At 48.2% G+C, this 19,022-nt stretch overlaps 1 protein-coding gene across 1 annotated transcript in view; it reads right to left on the reverse strand.

The window, feature by feature from the left end:
- NRDC (nardilysin convertase) overlaps nt 1–13,070 on the reverse strand; it is a 45,101-nt gene extending 32,031 nt beyond the window's left edge. Inside the window, exons 1-6 of the mRNA XM_083157399.1 lie at nt 12,687–13,070; nt 9,292–9,547; nt 8,426–8,507; nt 6,234–6,387; nt 5,505–5,578; nt 5,324–5,419 (exon numbers count right to left, since the gene is read on the reverse strand). Of these exons, the coding sequence (XP_083013525.1) occupies nt 5,324–5,419; nt 5,505–5,578; nt 6,234–6,387; nt 8,426–8,507; nt 9,292–9,547; nt 12,687–12,832 (808 nt within the window). The 5' untranslated portion in view covers nt 12,833–13,070. The remainder of the gene's footprint in view (nt 1–5,323; nt 5,420–5,504; nt 5,579–6,233; nt 6,388–8,425; nt 8,508–9,291; nt 9,548–12,686) is intronic.
- Nucleotides 13,071–19,022: the final 5,952 nt, after the last annotated feature.

The following is a 19,022-nucleotide window of genomic DNA, read 5'->3' on the forward strand; positions in this document are numbered from 1 at the left end:
CAGCTACTAGGAATACCACTTTCCAAGTTAGATATTTTAGCGGGCAATCTTCAAGCGGTTCAAAAGGATCTTTTGTTAGCACCGTCAGGAGCAGGTTTAGGTCCCAGGGGGCCACAATCGATTTAATCGGCGGTCTGATCCTCTTCATCGCCCTGCCGAACCTTTTAACAATTCTTTCTTCTGCTAGAGGCCTGTCCAGTAACACACTTAATGCCGATATCTGCGCCTTAATCGTCGCTGTGGCCAAACCCATCTGGAAACCTTCAAACAAGAACTGTAATACTTGGTCAGTAGGAATGTCCATACAGTTATCTTTGAACCGTCCCCAACTGATAAACTTATACCAGGTTTTATAGTAGGCCTCTGACGAAACTTTCTTCCTGGCTCTCAGCATCATTTCAATTACTTGGGGCGACAAATTGTGTCTCTTCAGAATCTGCCGCTCAATTTCCACGCCTCTAGTTGTAAACTCGCCGGTTCTGGGTGCAGCATAGGTCCCTGATGAAGAAGGTCCCGCCTGCTGGGCAGCTGCCACGGTCCTTGTATTGCCATCCTCAAGACATTGGAAAACCAGGCTCTTCTTGGCCAATGTGGAAGAATTATCAGCACTATTACTTGGTCTTCCCTGATCTTTTTCAATACCTTGGATATCATTGGGAATGGCGGAAACAGGTATCCCAGTTTGAATACCCACTTGATTGAGAAAGTGTCTAACGTCTTCGCCTGTGGATGATAATACTTTGCGTAGAATTCGCTCACCTTTCTGTTCAAATAGGTGGCCATCAGGTCCACTTCTGGTGTTCCAAAGATTCTTGTTATCTGCAGAAAGACCTCGCTGTTCAACTCCCATTCTCCTGGCAATACAGTCTTGCGACTCAGGTAGTCTGCTATGACATTTTTCTTGCCTGGAATATAAGTTGCCGAGATTGACCTTAGGTTGTTCTCCGACCACTTCATAATTTCTTCCGACATCCTCATCAGTTTCAGGCTTCTGGTCCCGCCTTGATGGTTTATGTGAGCGACTACAGTCACGTTGTCGGACATAATCTTCAGATGTGTGCCCCGAATCTTGGGTTTTAGTTGACACATAGCTTCCCAGACTGCCTGTAGTTCTCTGAGATTGGAAGAGTTCCTTGCTTCTTCTTTGGACCAAGTTCCCTGGACCGACATATTTTTGAGGTGACCTCCCCACCCCACTAAGCTGGCGTCCGTGGTCAGGACCAGGAACTGTGGGTTCTCCAAACTTGAAGTCTTGTTTTCCAAGTCTTGGATCCACCAACCAAGGGATTGCTTCACCTGGCTCGATAACTTTATCATATGCTGGTCCCTTAGTCTTCTTTTTAGTAAGGGCAGAAGAAACCACTGAAGCGGTCTCGAATTCCACTGTGCCCACGGAATGACTTTTATACAGGAGACCATCATTCCTAATAACTGTACTGCTTTTATTAGGGGAATTTTCGTTCCTTGCAGGATTTCCAGAATTAGCTCCCTTATTTTCATGCACCTCTCGAGAGATAGGGCTACAGAATAATTTCTGGTATCTATCCTTACCCCCAAAAAAAGAATATTTCTGGTTGGTATCAATTGGCTTTTGTCTCTGTTTATGACCCATCCGTGGCTTTGCAGTGTCTCTGTGACCAGGTTCAGGCTTTGCTTCAGCTCGTCCACTGAGCTCCCAGCTATCAATAAGTCGTCCAAGTATGGCCAGATCTGGACCTTCTGCTTTCTCATTTCCGCTACCAGCGTAATCAAGACTTTGGTGAAGACTCTTGGGGATGTTCTCAACCCAAAGGGGAGGCACGTGAATTGGAGATGCTGACCAGCCACATAAAATCTTAGGAACCTTCTGTGTTCCGTACAAATCGGGATATGGTAATAAGCGTCTTTGAGATCGATTGACACTAAGTACTCGCCCTGTCTTATGCCCGTCACTATGGATGACAGACACTCCATGCGAAACTTTATTTTCTTGATAAAACAGTTCAGGTCCCTGAGATCCAGGATCGTCCTGAAACCTCCACTGCTCTTTTCTACTAAGAATAGGTTGGAGTAGAATCCCTTCTTGTGGTAAATCTTGGGTACCAACTCGATCGCTCCCTGCTTCAGTAGTTGACTTATCTTGGAGCATAAAGCTGACCTTTTTTCTTTTTCTATAGGTACTCTGGACGTCAGGAATCTGTTCTGTTGTGGAATTTCCATAAACTCGATATGATAACCCTGTTGGATTATCCTCAGTACCCATCTGTCGGATATGGTACTCTCCCATTGGCTTCTGAATTGGAGGAGTCTGGCCCCTATCACTGCCTCTTGGGCATAGTCATGATCTTCCTCTGTCAGGTTGGAAGCGTCCTCGAAAGGGCTGGCGGAAGGCCTGCCGTGAAGTGCTTGCTCCACCTCTCCTATAGTAGGGCCTACCAGGCCTATAACTCTTAGATTCCCTATAGGATTGCTTGGTCGTGCTGGGGTACTGGAAGCGACTCTTCCTGTCCTGCGGGAGACGTACAGATTTTCCTCCTGACAGTCTCTGTATCATTGCGTCCAGGTTTGAGCCGAAAAGAAATTTCCCTTCAAACTGCAGAGTGGTCAGCTTGTTCTTGGAATTCGCGTCAGCGCTCCAGGGTTTTAGCCACAGGGCCCTCCTAGCGGTTACCCCTGCTGCCATAGTCTTCGCCGCAAAGGCCACTGAATCCAGGGAGGCCTCGCACAGGTAATCTATGGATTTTTGCATCACCTCCAAACTTTTCAATATATAATGTTTAGATATTCTTTCTTCTATATCTGTCTGTAGGTTAGTCGCCCACAGCCTCAGGGCCCTGGACACCGACGCGACTGCTACCGTAGCTTTAAGAGACCCAGCTGAGGCCGTATGAACTTTTCTAAGTCCGTTCTCAATTTTTCTATCCATTGAGTCCTTGAATGCTGCTGCGTCCTCCACCGGGATAGTAGACTTGGAGGTCAGCTCTGCTACAGCAGCGTCCACCTTCGGGATAGAACACCATCCCAGGAACTCATCATCCTTATACGGATACATCTTCTCAATACGATTTCCCAGAGTCAGTTTCTTATCCATATTCGTCCATTCCTTGGAAATGGTTTCCCTGACCATCTTGTGAACCGGGAACGTTCTCCCTTTCTTCTCCCTATCTTCGAATAGGGGGTTCTTCTCTGACGTGCCTGGTTCTTCCTTATAATTCATTGCTTTATAGATGTTTTTTAATACATTTTCCACCAACTCCAAATTAAAAGATCTTACATCTTCAACTTCACCTTCATCTGTAGAATCCTTTCTATCACCCTCTATCTCTTCAGCTGTATCCTCCTCCTGGCTAAACTCTGCCTGGGTTCTGGATCTTTTCTGGGTCTGTGACTGAGCAAACTCCTGCTTTGACACAAAGGATTCTTTCATCCAGTCCATGAGTTCTCTAAGAACATCTGACTTCTTTTCTTTCTTCTCTAATCTGTCCTGTCTGGTCTCACATTCTCCACATAGAGACTTCTTCTGGGCAGATGCAAATGACTTGTCACATGACATGCAATTAGTCTGTATAAATTTCTTTTTGGCTGTTCTCTTCTTAGGAATAGCAGGTACATCCTCATCCTTTTTCTATAGGCACACTACAAAAAAGAAATTACTAAGTACTATTCTGTAGTAAAACGCTACAAATAAAACAACTAATGCCCACAAAAACCAAGGGCTTACCTCTGAGGGGCATTATCCGGCTTATGGGGAGAAGGCTCATCCATGATGTACACAGCAGTCAGACAGCCAGGCACTGAGATCAGTGTAAGGCACGCTGTCCATCTGCGCCTTTAAATATGGCGCCTTAACCCTCAGTTCCCTGGTTCACCTTCATTCAGGATGGCCAAGCGGAACCAATATGCTTCCCCTTGTTTCCGTGGGGAAGCATTTACCGCCCGTCCCCCGGCGTTTCAGGCGGAAGTGACGCGCGCGCACACTTCCGCCCCTTCTGCCTGATGTATCCGGAGCGTGCAGACGCGGCTTCCAGCCGGTCTGCCCCACTCCACGTGGAGCGCGCGCCAGCTTCACCATGCCGCAAGGATCCCGCTGGCGTCCTGTGTTCATCTCACTACAGGTACCTCCGCTCAGACGTGGGACTGTCACTATTATTCACCTCGCGTATACAGGCAGGAACCATTGCACTAACCTAGCTAAAGCTAGTTAGGCACTTCTTCTCCCCGGGGAGCCACCCCTTCAGCTCCATGCTGCATGAGGTAACCCTGCTTAAACAAAACATAACAGCCTACTCTGTCCTAACTCTAACGGAGACAGGAAAAAAGACATGGAGGAGGGGGAAGAGGAGGCTATTATACCCCAAGGTGGGCGGTCCTAGAGAAAAATTATCCTGTCTAATTCTGTGGGGGAAGGGAACATCCCAGTGTTATGGCTGCCATGGGGATCGTAGAAGAAAATGTGTCAGCGGGGCGGCGTTTCAATGCTTGTTAAGTAGCGATTTTCGCTGCTTATCGAGCCAAGCTGAATCAGGGTCATAGTCTTGTGTTTCTGGCCTCCAATTTTTTGCTGCCTGTCCTGACCAAAAGGATTTTCCATTTATTTGCGCCTTTCTTTTTTGTACCATGCCAACAGTGGTTCTTTAACAAATTCACCTTTAACACTGAGGCAGGTATTCAATGCTATTTGCGAGTGGTGACAGCGAGCAGGGCTTCCTGCTCGCTGTCACCACTCACCCTGACAGTATTCAACACACCCTCCGCATACGCCAATTCCCCCTCGCTCCGTTTTTTGAGTGAGGGAGAATTGTTGTATGCGGCTCGAGAAGCAGCGAAACTCGCGGCTAAAAACTGTGAGTTTTCTGCGGTAGCCACGGGTCTCGCTGTTTTGGGGAATTCTCGCCGTCCTCTGACGGCGAGGATTTCCCCAGAACGTTGAATAGAGCGAGCGGCCGGCGCGGGGGTTAAACAGCGAGGATCGCTGGTTTTCTGCAATCCTCGCTGTTTAACCCCCTCGCCGGCCGCTCGCTGCAGCATTGAATACCCGTCTTTGTGTCAACGTTGCTGTCACTAAAAAATGGCCAGCATTGCTCACAGCGACTGATCTTTTAGTATAAATAAATAGAGTACGGCCAAGTCAATTAATTGTAAAGTTTAGTTAAATATTGCACCCAAAAAAAAGAACAGACTTTGTATAAATATTTACTAACCGTACAGAAGTCCTGCGGCATCCGAATACTTGTACGCATATAATGCTTTATGGCAAAAGGAATGTGATTGGTGATGGCAAACGTTCTGCCTCCAAGAATTTATCAAGGATTATTGTGGGATTCATACATTTAATAGTACTTACCCCAGAAAAACTTGCCCATCGGATGACCGGATTTTGCTAAACTCCCAAAAAGCATTTCTTTGCGATTAGAATCACACGGCCGAGCAAGCTCAAATTCTGAAATAGGGATCATTCATAATTAAGTGGTTCTATGGGAGGGACACAAGGAAGGCAGGAGGGATGGAAGGAAGGGCAATCTTACCACTGTCCACAGCCTGTACTTCCCGCTCGATTGCATCACGGACCATCAGCGGGGAGATAAAGAACTGAGCCCATCTGCGTAGACACCAGTTCACAGATAACTATGATATATGACACTATACGCACGTGTATAAGCATACTCATTAATGCTTTCAGAAACCTCAGTAACAGCAATGGATACCACTTTGTGTCATTTAGAAATTATAATCTGTAACATGAAAGGCTGTCAGATATTTATGTATAATGTGTAATTATTCCATTAGTACTATGTGTCTTCACTAGAATGATCAAGGTTGTGCAGTAAACCAAACCTTTGACAAATAAAACTCATTGGTTTCCTGTCCACTACTGCGTTTAAAAGCTGTACTGTAAGCTTCTACAAAATTCTAGTATTAGTGTGCAATCGCTACAAAAACACTGTCACTCTCAACAGACACAAAAGTAAAAAAAAAACAAAAAAAGTGCTGGTTGGGTGATAAAAAATATAAAAAACACAAGTTCTACGATCAAAAGTAATTGAGAAAAATCAATCTAAATAAAAATAAAGTAATTCTAAGGTAAGTGAATAAATAGCCCCTGCACTCTTAACCAATAAGGATGCTGCGGGCAGTATAGTTGGGGAGGAGCTACAAACATGTTTTAGATATTAAATGCCTGCACTCCTGGATCCACACTATAATATACACCAATGTCTCTAGTGACCCCCAATAGGATGAGTAAGGAAACTCACCGGTCCAAGGCTTCCTTGAAATGTTTCCTCTGTACATCAAACTGGAATATGGTGCGTTCTGTGTCTGTAGAGGCGTTGTCACTGCCCCCATGTTTTTTAAGAAAAGCATCAAAGCCATTTTCATCTGGGTATTTTTCACTGCCCATAAAAACCACTGTAGCAATACAAGAAAATGCATAGATTTATAGAGCTCCGCTCTATACCCTTGGCTACCCAAAGCACTCACAAACTCTGTTTCAAAAACGGTTAGACCATTAATTAAAAACGAATTCTCCTAGAGCAGTGGTTCCCAACCTTTTTTCTCTCCCGTACCCCTTGATTAGGCTTTTCATTGATAAGTTCCCCCTCTCATTTTGAAATATGGACAGTACTTAGCGGCATGCGGATCCTTATGCATGTCCTTATATTAAGGAGGAGCGGAGTAGTATACAGCAAGGAATCATGCCCTTCTGTGTCTAGACACTGGTTGTGTATTATCTCGCTAACACCGGTAGGATTAATGCCGCTGCTTCCTCCACCTATGTCAGTGCTGGGTAGATGACTGCTGATGTCTGAGGGCAGCATGGGAACCTCCCAGTGGATTGCTGGTCAGGCATATGACACAACAAGGTTTGTCTCCATGGCAATGGGCCTTCTTCAGCCATCAAAAGACCTTTTCATCGTCCGCCATTACCAATATTATTTTCAAGTACCCCCAGGGGTACTAGTACCCCAGGTTGGGAACCACTGTCCTAGACAATGGTCTTTTTCTAGATTTTATTTTGCAAGCTACAAATTGTAATACAAAAATATGTATACACATTACAGTAAAAAGGTATTATGACCAAACCTATAAATTAAGTTTAAAAAACAACAACAAAACAGCCTACTTATTACTTACAGGATCTTCCCACCTAGGATGGCTTATTCCTGCGATTACGTGCATATTTTTTATGGCCTTAACTAGACACCTTTAAAGGCACGAGCACATTAAGTGCACCAACAGATCAGAAGCATGGAGCCCAAGCATTAGGTTAAACTAGGGTCACCAGCAGCAAGGAATGTAGGATGCCAGACCGTTGTCCAGTACTGCATAAGGAAAATCCCCTCAGGCCCATAGGCCACTCCCACTGTGGGATATAACACCAGTGTTCTGACCCAGTTACTGCCACCGCACATATACACTGAGCTACCTATGCCTCCAACCAGTACCATGACTGGCACCAGAACCGCCTTTTGCAGGTTAAGTGAACTGCTAGGCCCTGCTCAGATTTTGCTTACTCTGGTGGAGCATATCCATGAAACCTCTAAGTACCTGGAGGACACCGCCGTTAACAGCTTATTGGATCTATAATTTATCTGTCAGTTGTCTCAGCAAAGTCATGCTCTCTTGGAAGTCAGCAAGGAGGAAGCCTTAAGACAAACAGCCAATAGGACGGCCATTCTGTCTACTCAGGAACTGCTGTGATGGGATCCTGTGTGCTTCTCTTCCAGGACCAGTGATTTCATGTAACCTCACACACCTGGGTGAAAATCACCTGGGGCTACATCTCCTGAAGTCCCCACCCAAGACAGTATTGCTGCATCCTAGAGACTTAACAGACACTCAGTCCTTGATCTCCAGTTACTGGTTCCAGTCCCAGAAGAACAGTAGGAATTGGTCCTGAAGCAGAATTAATATCATTTCTTATATGGATGATCTGAAAATCCAGGCCTTGCTACAGGTTCCCTGTCATTACAATCTCATGTTTGGATTGGCAACAGCAAGCAGTCTAACCTGGCACCTTCCTAGTATTCCCCTGGCTCTTCTGTTCAATTATGGCCAGCGATGGGTGTTCTTCTCAGGAGGACAAGATCCTCTCACTACAAGGACTTTTGAAGTCTGTTCAGTTTTGCGTAGAAATCCTTTGGGAAGAGAACTTTCAATTTCCAGAGAATGCAGTTTCAGCAGCTCCACTTAAGGAGGTTCCACATGGAGCGAAGTCTAAATATCTCAGCGTGAAAAAAGGAATGAATAGGTCCAAAACATTCCTGAATGTGCTGCACATAAACCTATAGTTTATATAACTAAGTCCATGGAGTTCCGGACTCATTCTGCCTTACACATATAACTAGTAAAACACCAAATATGAGAAAAAAAAACTGTGGCAACTATGACAGTGGCTGTTTCTAATGAACATAAGTTAGCACCGGCGTGCAAATGTGACACTCACTATGCTCCAAGAAGTGTGCTAATCCCGGCAGGTCCTCCGGATCGCTGAAACTTCCAACGCCAATGCAAAGGGCAGCAGCAGACTGTAGATAAAGCAGACACATACCCTAATGCTTTATACATGTCGCAGAGAAACATCGAGCCCCAGCAAATAAGAACATATTAGTGCAGGGGGTTTGTTTTGTTGGAACAATTTCTGCTAGGTCAGGGTTGGGAAACCTTTGGTCCTCCAGCTGTTGTTGAACTACACAACCCAGCACACCTTGCTACAGTTTTGGCCTTTGACCATGCTAAAACTGTCGCTAGGTCAGTGACTAGGTCGACACAAGTTCAAGGTTGACATGGTCGACAAAAGTTTTTCACATTTTTGTTGGTGTCTAGGTCAACATGGGCTAGTTGGTCTAAACAAAAAAAAAAAATCACACACATGAAAAAAACTCATGTTGACCATGTCCATGTTGACCTTAAACTTTGTCCACCATTCTTAGGTGTAGACCTAGTCACTATTGACCATAAGTGGTTGACCTAATGACTTTCAACCGAGATAATGTTGACCCAGGGACCGGATACCGCAGACAGGACTTGTACTAGAAGCACCAGAGCAGAGAGCCCTCCCCCCCCCATGCAGGGAAGAGGAACTGCATGGGGTTTGGAAGATGCAGAGCGCTAGAATGAACACTACTGAAAGAAGAACCAACACACGTGAAATGGTCATCATGGATGCCCCACGTCCTATTAAACTCTGCTCAGGTTGCACGCACCAGCCTGTAATGAGGATGAGCGATGCCCAATGTAAAACACATTTGTGCTCCAGTGCATGCATAGAACGTCATCAGAAATCAGCAAAGTATCACCAATAAACAGTACCAGCTTTTCAGTGCAGCCCTTCTTGTGTCTGGTGTACAGGCTGTCCGACTCATGTTCATCTTCCTCGTCACCCTCTTCTTCATCATCATCGTCATCTTCAGAACCATCCTCGCTCTCATCCTCACTGTCATCCTCAGTCTCCCACTGCTCGTCATCGTCATTGTCTTCATCATCCGAGGATTCGGTGGCAGCGCTACCCGGCGATGTCATATCAGAGATGAGCAATGCTCCAAGGCCATTGTCCAGCTTAATAAACCTGCAGGGATTTAGGTGATAGGAGAAGGAGAAACACCAAGGTCAATGTTACACCTAATACACTGGTGAAACAAGGAGCAGAAATGGGGAACATCAAAAAGGTAGGCACTGTAAGTGTCTTCATCCAAACTAAATTCTATGGAGGAGATGAATTTCAGTAATACGTCATCATGACATAGCCATTTACAGTAATACTAAGTTGCATCAGGTGTTATCCCCATGTTAGTTTTGGATTGCTCCATGTGATTAGTCTCCTCCAACAGTCAGAAACCAAAAAAGCTGATTCATTAGTAAGTATTTGTTGAATATAAGCGCTGCCTAGGTGTTTTGCGTGACTGTGTGATGAGGTGTCAAAAAGAAATGAAAAGAAGATGAATTTAAATGAATCGATTTTTTAGGTTAAGAACATATATTTATCTAACACATTTGACTTGGATTGTTATCCAAAAATAATAATTAAAATTCATCTTCTTTTCATTTCTTTCGGACACATCATCACACAGTCACGCAACACCTAGACAGCGCTTATACTTAACAAATACTTACCCCCACTATCCACGTCAGCATGGAGTTGAAATTAAATAGTGTGGTGAGTGCAGCGAGCCACCGAGCCCAAAGCGTGGCGAGCGCAGCGAGGCCCGCGAGGGGATGCGGAATACATGTGAAGTAATCCGCGTCAGCTCGCCACACTATCTAAAATCAACTCCACGCCGACGTGGATAGGTTGGAGGACGCGTACCGCCGCCCCTCACGGGGCTCGCCGCACTGGATACTGGGGGTTGCATCTCATTGTAAGCAATTGTACGGTTGTCAAAATGATAACCGATCGCCATCAAGCATTAGCAATTACACATGCAATCCATTGCAGACTGACCAATATGTTGGCCAATCTGCAATCGTGATCAATTTTTGATCGCAAAACAATCAATTGGGGAAGCCCATTAATTAGCAATGGTTTAGACTTGAGCAATGATCACAACATTGTCAAATTGCCCCTATCAATTACAGATGTATGGCCAGCTTTATGCTAGGTAAACCCTGTGCAAAAATTGGGCCAATCAGCCAATTCTTCATTGGTTGGTCGGATCATTGCACAGTATATCCTCAGCACCGGAGATAACGGTTGTTCACAAACCCGACATCAAAAGTGCTGCACAATGTTTGTCATTCCCGATGAATCCATAGAGTACCACAAAATGCAGTGTGTGCAAGATCGGCCCAACAAAGAACATTCAAACAACTCACCACAACAACATTTATTGTTCAGAGAAGAACAATAGGTGTGTGAATTCATGGAACATTCCTCTTATCTGTCTGGTGTGTAACTAGTTTTAAACTAGGCTGTTCAAAGCTGTCAATCAAATTGTATTTATGCATAACATAAAGGTAAGTAAATGGTAGAAAAAAAAATACAAATAAATTAATTGTGGTTCCGGAGATTAAACTATTTCCCATTCTATAACAGGCATGTAGAATTACAGGAGTGTTATATATACATTAAGTGGATTGAAACCTTTTTGTGCATTATTCTGTAACACTAACGAGTTATAAATACATTTACAAAAAAAGGGGTAGCATGAGGGATGGACATTGGTGTGCCCAATATCGATGGCAAAACGACGAGGGGCCATCGATAGTCACCAAACATGGGAGACCATTGATTGTTTCATCCACCGATGATCATTCCTATTCTTTCAGTGAATGGCCCACGGGCCAATCACAGCATGGGAGCAGGGCTTCCCAGTTGTCAGGAGCGGAGCTATGCTACTGTAAGTGTCCCTGCACCTTGTAAAAAAAAAAAAAAAAAAATTTTGTGCCATCGATGAAGGGCAACCATCTGGTTCTCTCCCATCGATGACAACACCATTCAACATCGGTCATAAACAATCAATGATCATCCCTAGTAGCATGCTCTGCCCTTGCAGACTTGTATATACTACACTCCAACAGGATGGAGAGACCCATAGACAGAAACAAAAGCTAAACACACCCAAAGAGTGGAGGAGCCCATACACGGTGCAATCATTTCATGCATTTTGGTCTAGATCGCATTTGCATGTGATGCGATGCGATCGGGATCTAGTTCAAAAAGTATGTGCAGCACATACTTTTTGATCTGTGCGATAGGATGTGCGTGGGAGTGTGCATCGCAACATGTATGGGCACCTTTAGCGATGAGTGATGCCAGTAAGAGGCATCATGGACATGGCAGGGGCGGTACGAGTGACATCAGAGGGAGAAGTCAGGGGCGGAAAAAGTGACAGCAGAGGAAGAAGGCAGGGGCGGGATGAGTGACAGCAGAGGAAGAAGGCAGGGGCGGGATGAGTGACATCAGAGGGAGAACTCAGGGGCGGGATGAGTGACATCAGAGGGAGAAGTCAGGGGCGGGATGAGTGACATCAGAGGGAGAAGTCAGGGGCGGGATGAGTGACATCAGAGGAAGAAGTCAGGGGCGGGATGAGTGACATCAGAGGAAGAAGTCAGGGGCGGGATGAGTGACATCAGAGGGAGAAGTCAGGGGCGGGATGAGTGACATCAGAGGGAGAAGTCAGGGGCGGGATGAGTGACATCAGAGGAAGAAGTCAGGGGCGGGATGAGTGACATCAGAGGAAGAAGTCAGGGGCGGGATGAGTGACATCAGAGGAAGAAGTCAGGGGCGGGATGAGTGACATCAGAGGAAGAAGTCAGGGGCGGGATGAGTGACATCAGAGGAAGAAGTCAGGGGCGGGATGAGTGACATCAGAGGAAGAAGTCAGGGGAGGGATGAGTGACACCAGAGGAAGAAGTCAGGGGCGGGATGAGTGACACCAGAGGAAGAAGTCAGGGGCGGGATGATTGACATCAGAGGAAGAAGTCAGGGGCGGGATGAGTGACATCAGAGGAAAAAGGCAGGGGCGGGATGAGTGACATCAGAGGAAGAAGGCAGGGGCGGGATGAGTGACATCAGAGGAAGAAAGTCATGGCAGGAAGAGTGACGTCAGGGGTAGAAGGCACACTTAGAAGAGTGACGTCAGGGGTAGAAGGCACACTTAGAAGAGTGCTGTCAAAGGGAAGTGAACATGAGTAACGTCAGGGGGTAGACAGGGGCTAGAAGATTGACGACAGAAGTAGGGCACAAGATAAAAGCCTGCTATACTAACCGGTATTTCTTCGGGTCACTGGGAGACTTTACAATATGGAGGTCCTCCGTGTTGTCACCTGCATCCGCCTCCTCCCGGCCCCCGGGGCTCTCACCATGGGCGGCCGGAGAAGGGCGGGTGGCCTTGTGGGGGTTTCTAGCGAGCATGTCTCCGCGCTGACTCGGTGCCCAGAGTTCGCCAGCACCCGGTGTCCCAGCCCAGGCCTCACAGCTCCAGCGCCTGGGAATCCGTATTCTAGCCAATAACAGAGCGCGGAGGGCACCACGTGGCACGGGGCGATCCTGCCAGCGGAGAACGTACTGTCCGGGGAGCCAATCGGAGAGTGCTGTACGGCCGTGACGTATCCAGGAAGTGCGAGCACGTGGTGCTGCTGGGAACAGAGGCACTGCAGTGAACTGTGTAGTACTGGCAATGCCCTCACTATATTCTCCCGGCTACAGTGTGTGTATGCTGTTTACCCGTCTGTGCTCTTATCCAGGGGGGCTCTGCACACCGCAGCACACCTACCCATCCCGGGAGCCGCAGGGTGTTCCTATTAGTACACTCACTGATCAAATCCGCATGCTTTTATTTGACCAACTTAACCAGAAAGCAGCAGAAATGTCCTCTGCCCACAATCATAATACTCAGAGCCGGCTCTAGTTCTGGTAGCACTCTAGGTTGCCAGCTAAAGAACTGTAGCACTTGCAGCGGATTCGGTATGAAATCCTGACGGTCCAAATCCCGACAGGGTCCAAATCCCAAAAGGGTTATAATACCGATAAGGACAAAATACTGACATTTAAAATACCGACAAGGACAAAATCCCGACATGGTGAAAATACCGACATATAGAATGTGCAGGTGAAACTGTCAAACATGACTTTGGGTCGACAGGTCGCAAGTTTCGACATGGTTTTTTTCACAGTTTTTGACCCGAATGTCGACATGGATACAGTTGGAGGTGAACCGCAGCCCCTCGCTTCGCTCGCAATGCTTCGGGCACACTATTTTATTCTCCCACCATGCCCTAGTGGATGGTAGGGCATGAAAAACCGCCTGTCGGCACATGTCGGGTCAAAAAACTGTGAAAAAACCCATGTTGAACTGTCAACCCAAAGTCATGTTGACAGTTTCACCTGTAAATTCTATGGCCCTTATTCTGATCTGTGCGGAAATTCCCGCATTCTTACGGAGCGGTCAGCACGCAACGGTGTTTTGCCGCATGCGGCCATCGTCCGTAGAAACGCCCACGTGTCCTCCGCATTCGGACGGACTCACTCTTTAAGAACAGGGCGTGTTTACGGACGACATACAAACCATGCGTGTGCGGGAGAAACACTCCGATTCGGCACGGTATTACAGAGTATTACAGAGTATGCTCGGGAATACCGCATCCGAACGGGAGCCAAGCGGTGCTACCGCACGTAAGCGGAGTATTTACGCCAAACAACCCACTATGAAGTATCTTCTGCAATACATCACATGACCCACTTATTCAATTACCTATCCTCATAAAAAACTGCTTATTTGGAATTGGAATCAATTAGATTCCAATATATCCTTACAAGCATGCCTAACACATGCATTGCACACATTAACCCTTACAGCAATGTAAGTGCAATGGTTTGTATTACACCCTGTGTAAAAGATTATAACCAATCTACACATATACTATTTAAAGTGCAAATAAAACCAACAACTGTGAACTTGCATAAAGAATTTATTTAACCAGACAATTAACATCAATAAAAAAATATAAAATTATAAATTAAATAAGCAGGTCTTTGAGGTCCTGCAGGTCTGCTTGAAGGAGCCGCAGATGGTGCTCCGCTCGCAGGAGGGGTAGACCAGCCAACCCCTCCACATCATCTGCTCCACCTGCCCCAGCATCTGGCCGTCCCCGAAGAGCTGCTGCACAGGCCAAGGAGCCTACCAAGGCCAAACGTGGTCGGAAATGAACTTGTGGCTGCATTAATCTCCGCCGTTATGTGTTCCCAAATCTTCCATTGTGCTGTGTGTGTCAGCTTCTTGTGTCCAATCACGTGCTGAGGGTAACCAGCTGAGCCCTTGCTTCATATGTCCTTTGTGGTTCCCCTGTTGCCCTCTTTTGCCTGCCATTACTGTCAGCTGTACTTAAAGTGATGGCCATGGTACTATCTTGTGAAGTCCCCGGTTGTGTTCCAAATGATTCTGCTGATGGTGCATATGAGCCAGCTGCAGGTTGGCCTGCTGCAGAAGGGCCAGGTGTAGGGTGCCCTGCTGTTGAATGGTCAGGTGCAGCTTGCCCTGCTGTAGAAGGGCCAGCAGCCTCCTCATTTCCCACTGGCTGCATGTGCAGTGGCACATAGGAGGTGCTGGAGTCCATCTGTGTGCAATTATATTTGTTTTGTATTATTACCATATATACTCGAGTATAAGCCTACTTTTTCAGAACATTTTTAATGCTGAAAAAGCCCCCCTCGGCTTATACTCGAGTGAGGGTCCCACATGAGTCAATAAGTTTTCCCAGTTTTTTGTTGTAAAATTAGGTGCCTCGGCTTATATTCGGGTCGACTTATACTCGAGTATATACGGTATTTATTTTGCGGCATTCCTGCCATGTTGTTTATTGTTTGTATGTATTATTTTATGGTCATTGCATCACACTGGCATTGACTGTGACATGAATATAAATAAATGTGTTTACTTTACCCAAAATGTGTGGTTTCATGAGTACATGTCAAATACACATGTGTATTGCTAGTATTAATATTCTGTCATGTCCATTGTTAGCAGTTTGAAAGTGTCTGACAAGTACAGGATATGTGGGTGTTTAGGAAGGGTTCCTTGAAGCAGCAATGGTTTCAATTAAAGCACTGACAAGCGGCCTATTAGTGAGTAATGAGTAAAGGAGTAGATTCTATTGGGTTCAAGTGTTAATGGTTGTAGTCATTAGGCGTACGTTCGCCTAGCGCATGAACGAGTGGTGTCCGCAAAGCAATAGTACACTTGTGGACACCGCACATTTCTGCCCTTTTTGATCGCGTGCATTCGGAGTGGTTTCCGAATGTACGCCCCCCAACATAAGTGTACTCCCCCGTGTCCGCCCATGTTTCCTCCCCGTTTTGCCCACTTTGAAACTACGCCCATGTGTCATTCCGCATGACGCCCATAATACGCCCCTATTTCCCGAATGATAGCGGTGAACAGTTCTGGACGGGATCTGGCCGAACTGGTACCGAGTCAAGGCGTGGCACATGCGCGTTGCGTTCTCCACGCATGCGCAGACGCCGTAAACACGCGATCCGAAAGTATGCGGTAAAGTCCGCGTCAATCAGAATAAGGGCCTATATGTGGGTATTTTGACCTTGTCAGGATTTTAAATGCCGGGATTTTGTCCTTGTCGGTATTTTAAATGTTGGGATTTTGTCCTTGTCGGTATTATGACCCATTCAGGATTTTTACCGTCGGGATTTTGACTGCATCCCCTTGCAGCTGCCAGAGAGTGCACTACTAGTAGTGTTAAGGCCAGAGGTGTACACTCTGGCTGGAGGCTGCATGATTTTTATTGCGATGCCGCTACACACTAGTGTCTAGTTAAAACATTGTTGCATGCAGTGTCTGTTTGGCCGGGCGATAGCTACACTGTCTGCGGGGCTGCGATAATGTGATGGTGTGCCCCGGTGCTGGGACAGCTCCCCTGCTCCCAGCACCGGAGCAGCAGCAGGGACGAGGAGAGGGAGGGCTGGGTCCCCCACGGGACACCACCTCCCCCGGCGCAGGGATCAGCTGTCTGATCCCTGTGCCAATAGTGCAGGTAGCGATGAGGAGGAACAGCGCTGGGATCAATGCACCGATCCCAGCGCTGACAGTGCGGGCGGCGAAGCGCCGCTCGCGTCACTTTAAATCTCCCGCCGTTCGGGAGCCAATCATGGCTCCCGAATCGGCGGCCAATGACAGACGGCCGCGGCGAGCCAATCCGCGCTCGCCGCGCCGTCCTAAAGCCCGCCCCCGGCGTCTGACGTCAGACGCCGCCGGGAGGCGAACAAGCAGAAAGGTCCCACGCCGGCGGAGCGCAGGAGCGCCCCGGCTGAAGATAGAAGACGCCGCAGAGAGCAGCAGACAGCGGCGGCGGAGACCAGAGTTCCGGCGGCCGCTGAAGAGGCCAGAAGACGCCGGGATCAAGAAGGGAGATCTCCGGCGACTCCTGGAAGAACAGAAGAAGCAGCGCCGCCGCTGGCCAGGACAGGCCAGTGGCAGAAGAAGGAAGATGGCTGCCGCGCACGGAGAGGCCAGCGGGGGTGGAAAGCATCAGAGCTGAGGAAGCTCCCCCCTGCGGCCTCTCCCAACCCCAGGTAGGCGGCCCCAGGCCACCTACCCCCTACCCTTGACCACCGGGAGTCGGGCACTAGGCCCGTGGGTACATTCAGGCCCCTCCGGCCTGTGGGATTTATAGTCGGGCCCTCTTGGCCCGTGGCCACGTGATTGTTGGGCCCTCCTGGCCCTGTTGTATTGTGTTGAGTCTCCTCCCCGTGGCCCACTTAGCCGGGCATTAGGCCCGTTGCACCGTAGCCGGGCGTAAGGCCCGAGGCCCTCCATAGTTCGGGGGGCTAATTGAATCAGGCCCCTAGGCCTGTGCCCCAGTCAGGCACTAGGCCTGTGGACCCAGACAGGCACTAGGCCTGAGCCGTCAGTTAGGGATTGAAGTAGCTAACTGGTACTGATTTAGAGTGAGCATACGCTGGCCAGCTCTAGCCAGGAAGGGAGTACATCTGAATACAGGCAGAGGTTAAAGGAGCAGCTGGTTGGTAAGGTCTTGTACTGTATTGTATGTTGTCCGTGCAGAGCAAAGTTGTTTAGATTTGCATAGTTGTGTTGCACCACACACACTTAGTCAGTTCTAGGGCTTTGTGTTGTAGTTATGTAGTCGTGCCACGTTTAGGTTTGTTAGGCTCTGCACGGGTCTGGTGTTTGTCTCCTTACAGGGACCTGTGAGGAGAACCGTGGGTTAGAGTACAAGAGTGCGGACGCAGTACAAGAGTGAGGACGGTGAGTGTCGTCTTGTTTGTTTGTGTGTTCCTGCCTATCTCCCTTCCTTCCTTCATCCAGGGCGTACGCGGACCTTGTACCCCGTGCAAGGTCAAGGCCTCACCTAGGTGCGCAAGTGCCAATAGGTGACACTCCGGGCTCTGAGGCAGTGCGCCGATGATGATGTTTCCCGGAGCCCGGAGGGTGCCTCTGTAGAGACGTCGCGGGACGGAGGGCGCATCGGTCTTCATCAAGGAGGAACCGCTCTCACCTACTCTCCTTCCTCCTAGGTGTTCGTGTCCGGGTGCCGGAGAATTCCAGGACCGTGATTTGGCACGGCCTGAAGGTGAGAGGGTGCGGCGCCAGGTAAGTGGTCCGACGACACCTGCACGGCAGCAGGCACCACACCGCACCGCCCTTACACCCATCTCACATTTGGCGTAGTCGGCAGGATACGCACTGCGGACACGATGTGGAACGTCCCCAGGAAGACCCCCCAGCGGATTGCGTCGGAACCGATCCACGCCCCTGTGGTTGACGACGATGGATGGGCGACTGTGACAGGAGAAGAATTTAGGATGATGGTGGAACGGTCGATACAGAGAGCCAAAGAAGAGCGCCGGGAGAAGGGGCGCAAGAAGGCTGCTGTCACCCCCTGTAGGACGTGCCAACAGGTCGGACACCTCACCAGTGATTGTCCCTACGACAGATGGCTGACAAGACTAGAAGAAGTCCGCCAGCAGGCAATCCAGAAGGTCCAGGATGTCGTTCCAAGGCGTCGACAGAAGGTTCCGGTGAAGAAACAGCCCCGTTGTAAGCTCTGTGGGGAGTATGGACACAAGGAATATGGCTGCCCATGGGAGGAGCCGTATAGTGAAGACGACATTGGCCGGTGTGAGTTATGTGAAGATCCGAGACATCTGCGTCCGGACTGTCCTTTTGGGGACTGGCCGCCGAAGACCAAGTGGACAGAGAGGCCACAGACCGAGCAACGACGGAAACACGGGGACTCGGGCCTGATGGATGAAGAGTGGATGACCCCTGATGGCGGAGTCCAGAAACGACAGAAAGAAGCCAGAGAAATGGAGCGGAAGAGCCTGTTTGAAGCGAGTTCACAGGTGCCTATTTCGTCGGTGCCAGCCCCGAAGAAGAGAGGCGCTCGTGTGAAGAAGGTGGTCATGGTAACACCAGCGGAGTTCACGTGGAAGCCCCCCTGCTTGGAATGTTGGCGGCAGGGACGCTGGACTTATGAGTGCACCTGTGAAGATACCATGGCGATGTTGTGCCCAGAGAAGAAGTCCTCTGGAAAAGATTCGTTCCCGTTGAAGGCGGACGTGAATGACCAGG

Source organism: Crinia signifera, chromosome 8 (genome assembly GCF_055691185.1).
Source record: "Crinia signifera chromosome 8, ASM5569118v1, whole genome shotgun sequence".
Lineage (NCBI taxonomy): Eukaryota > Metazoa > Chordata > Amphibia > Anura > Myobatrachidae > Crinia > Crinia signifera.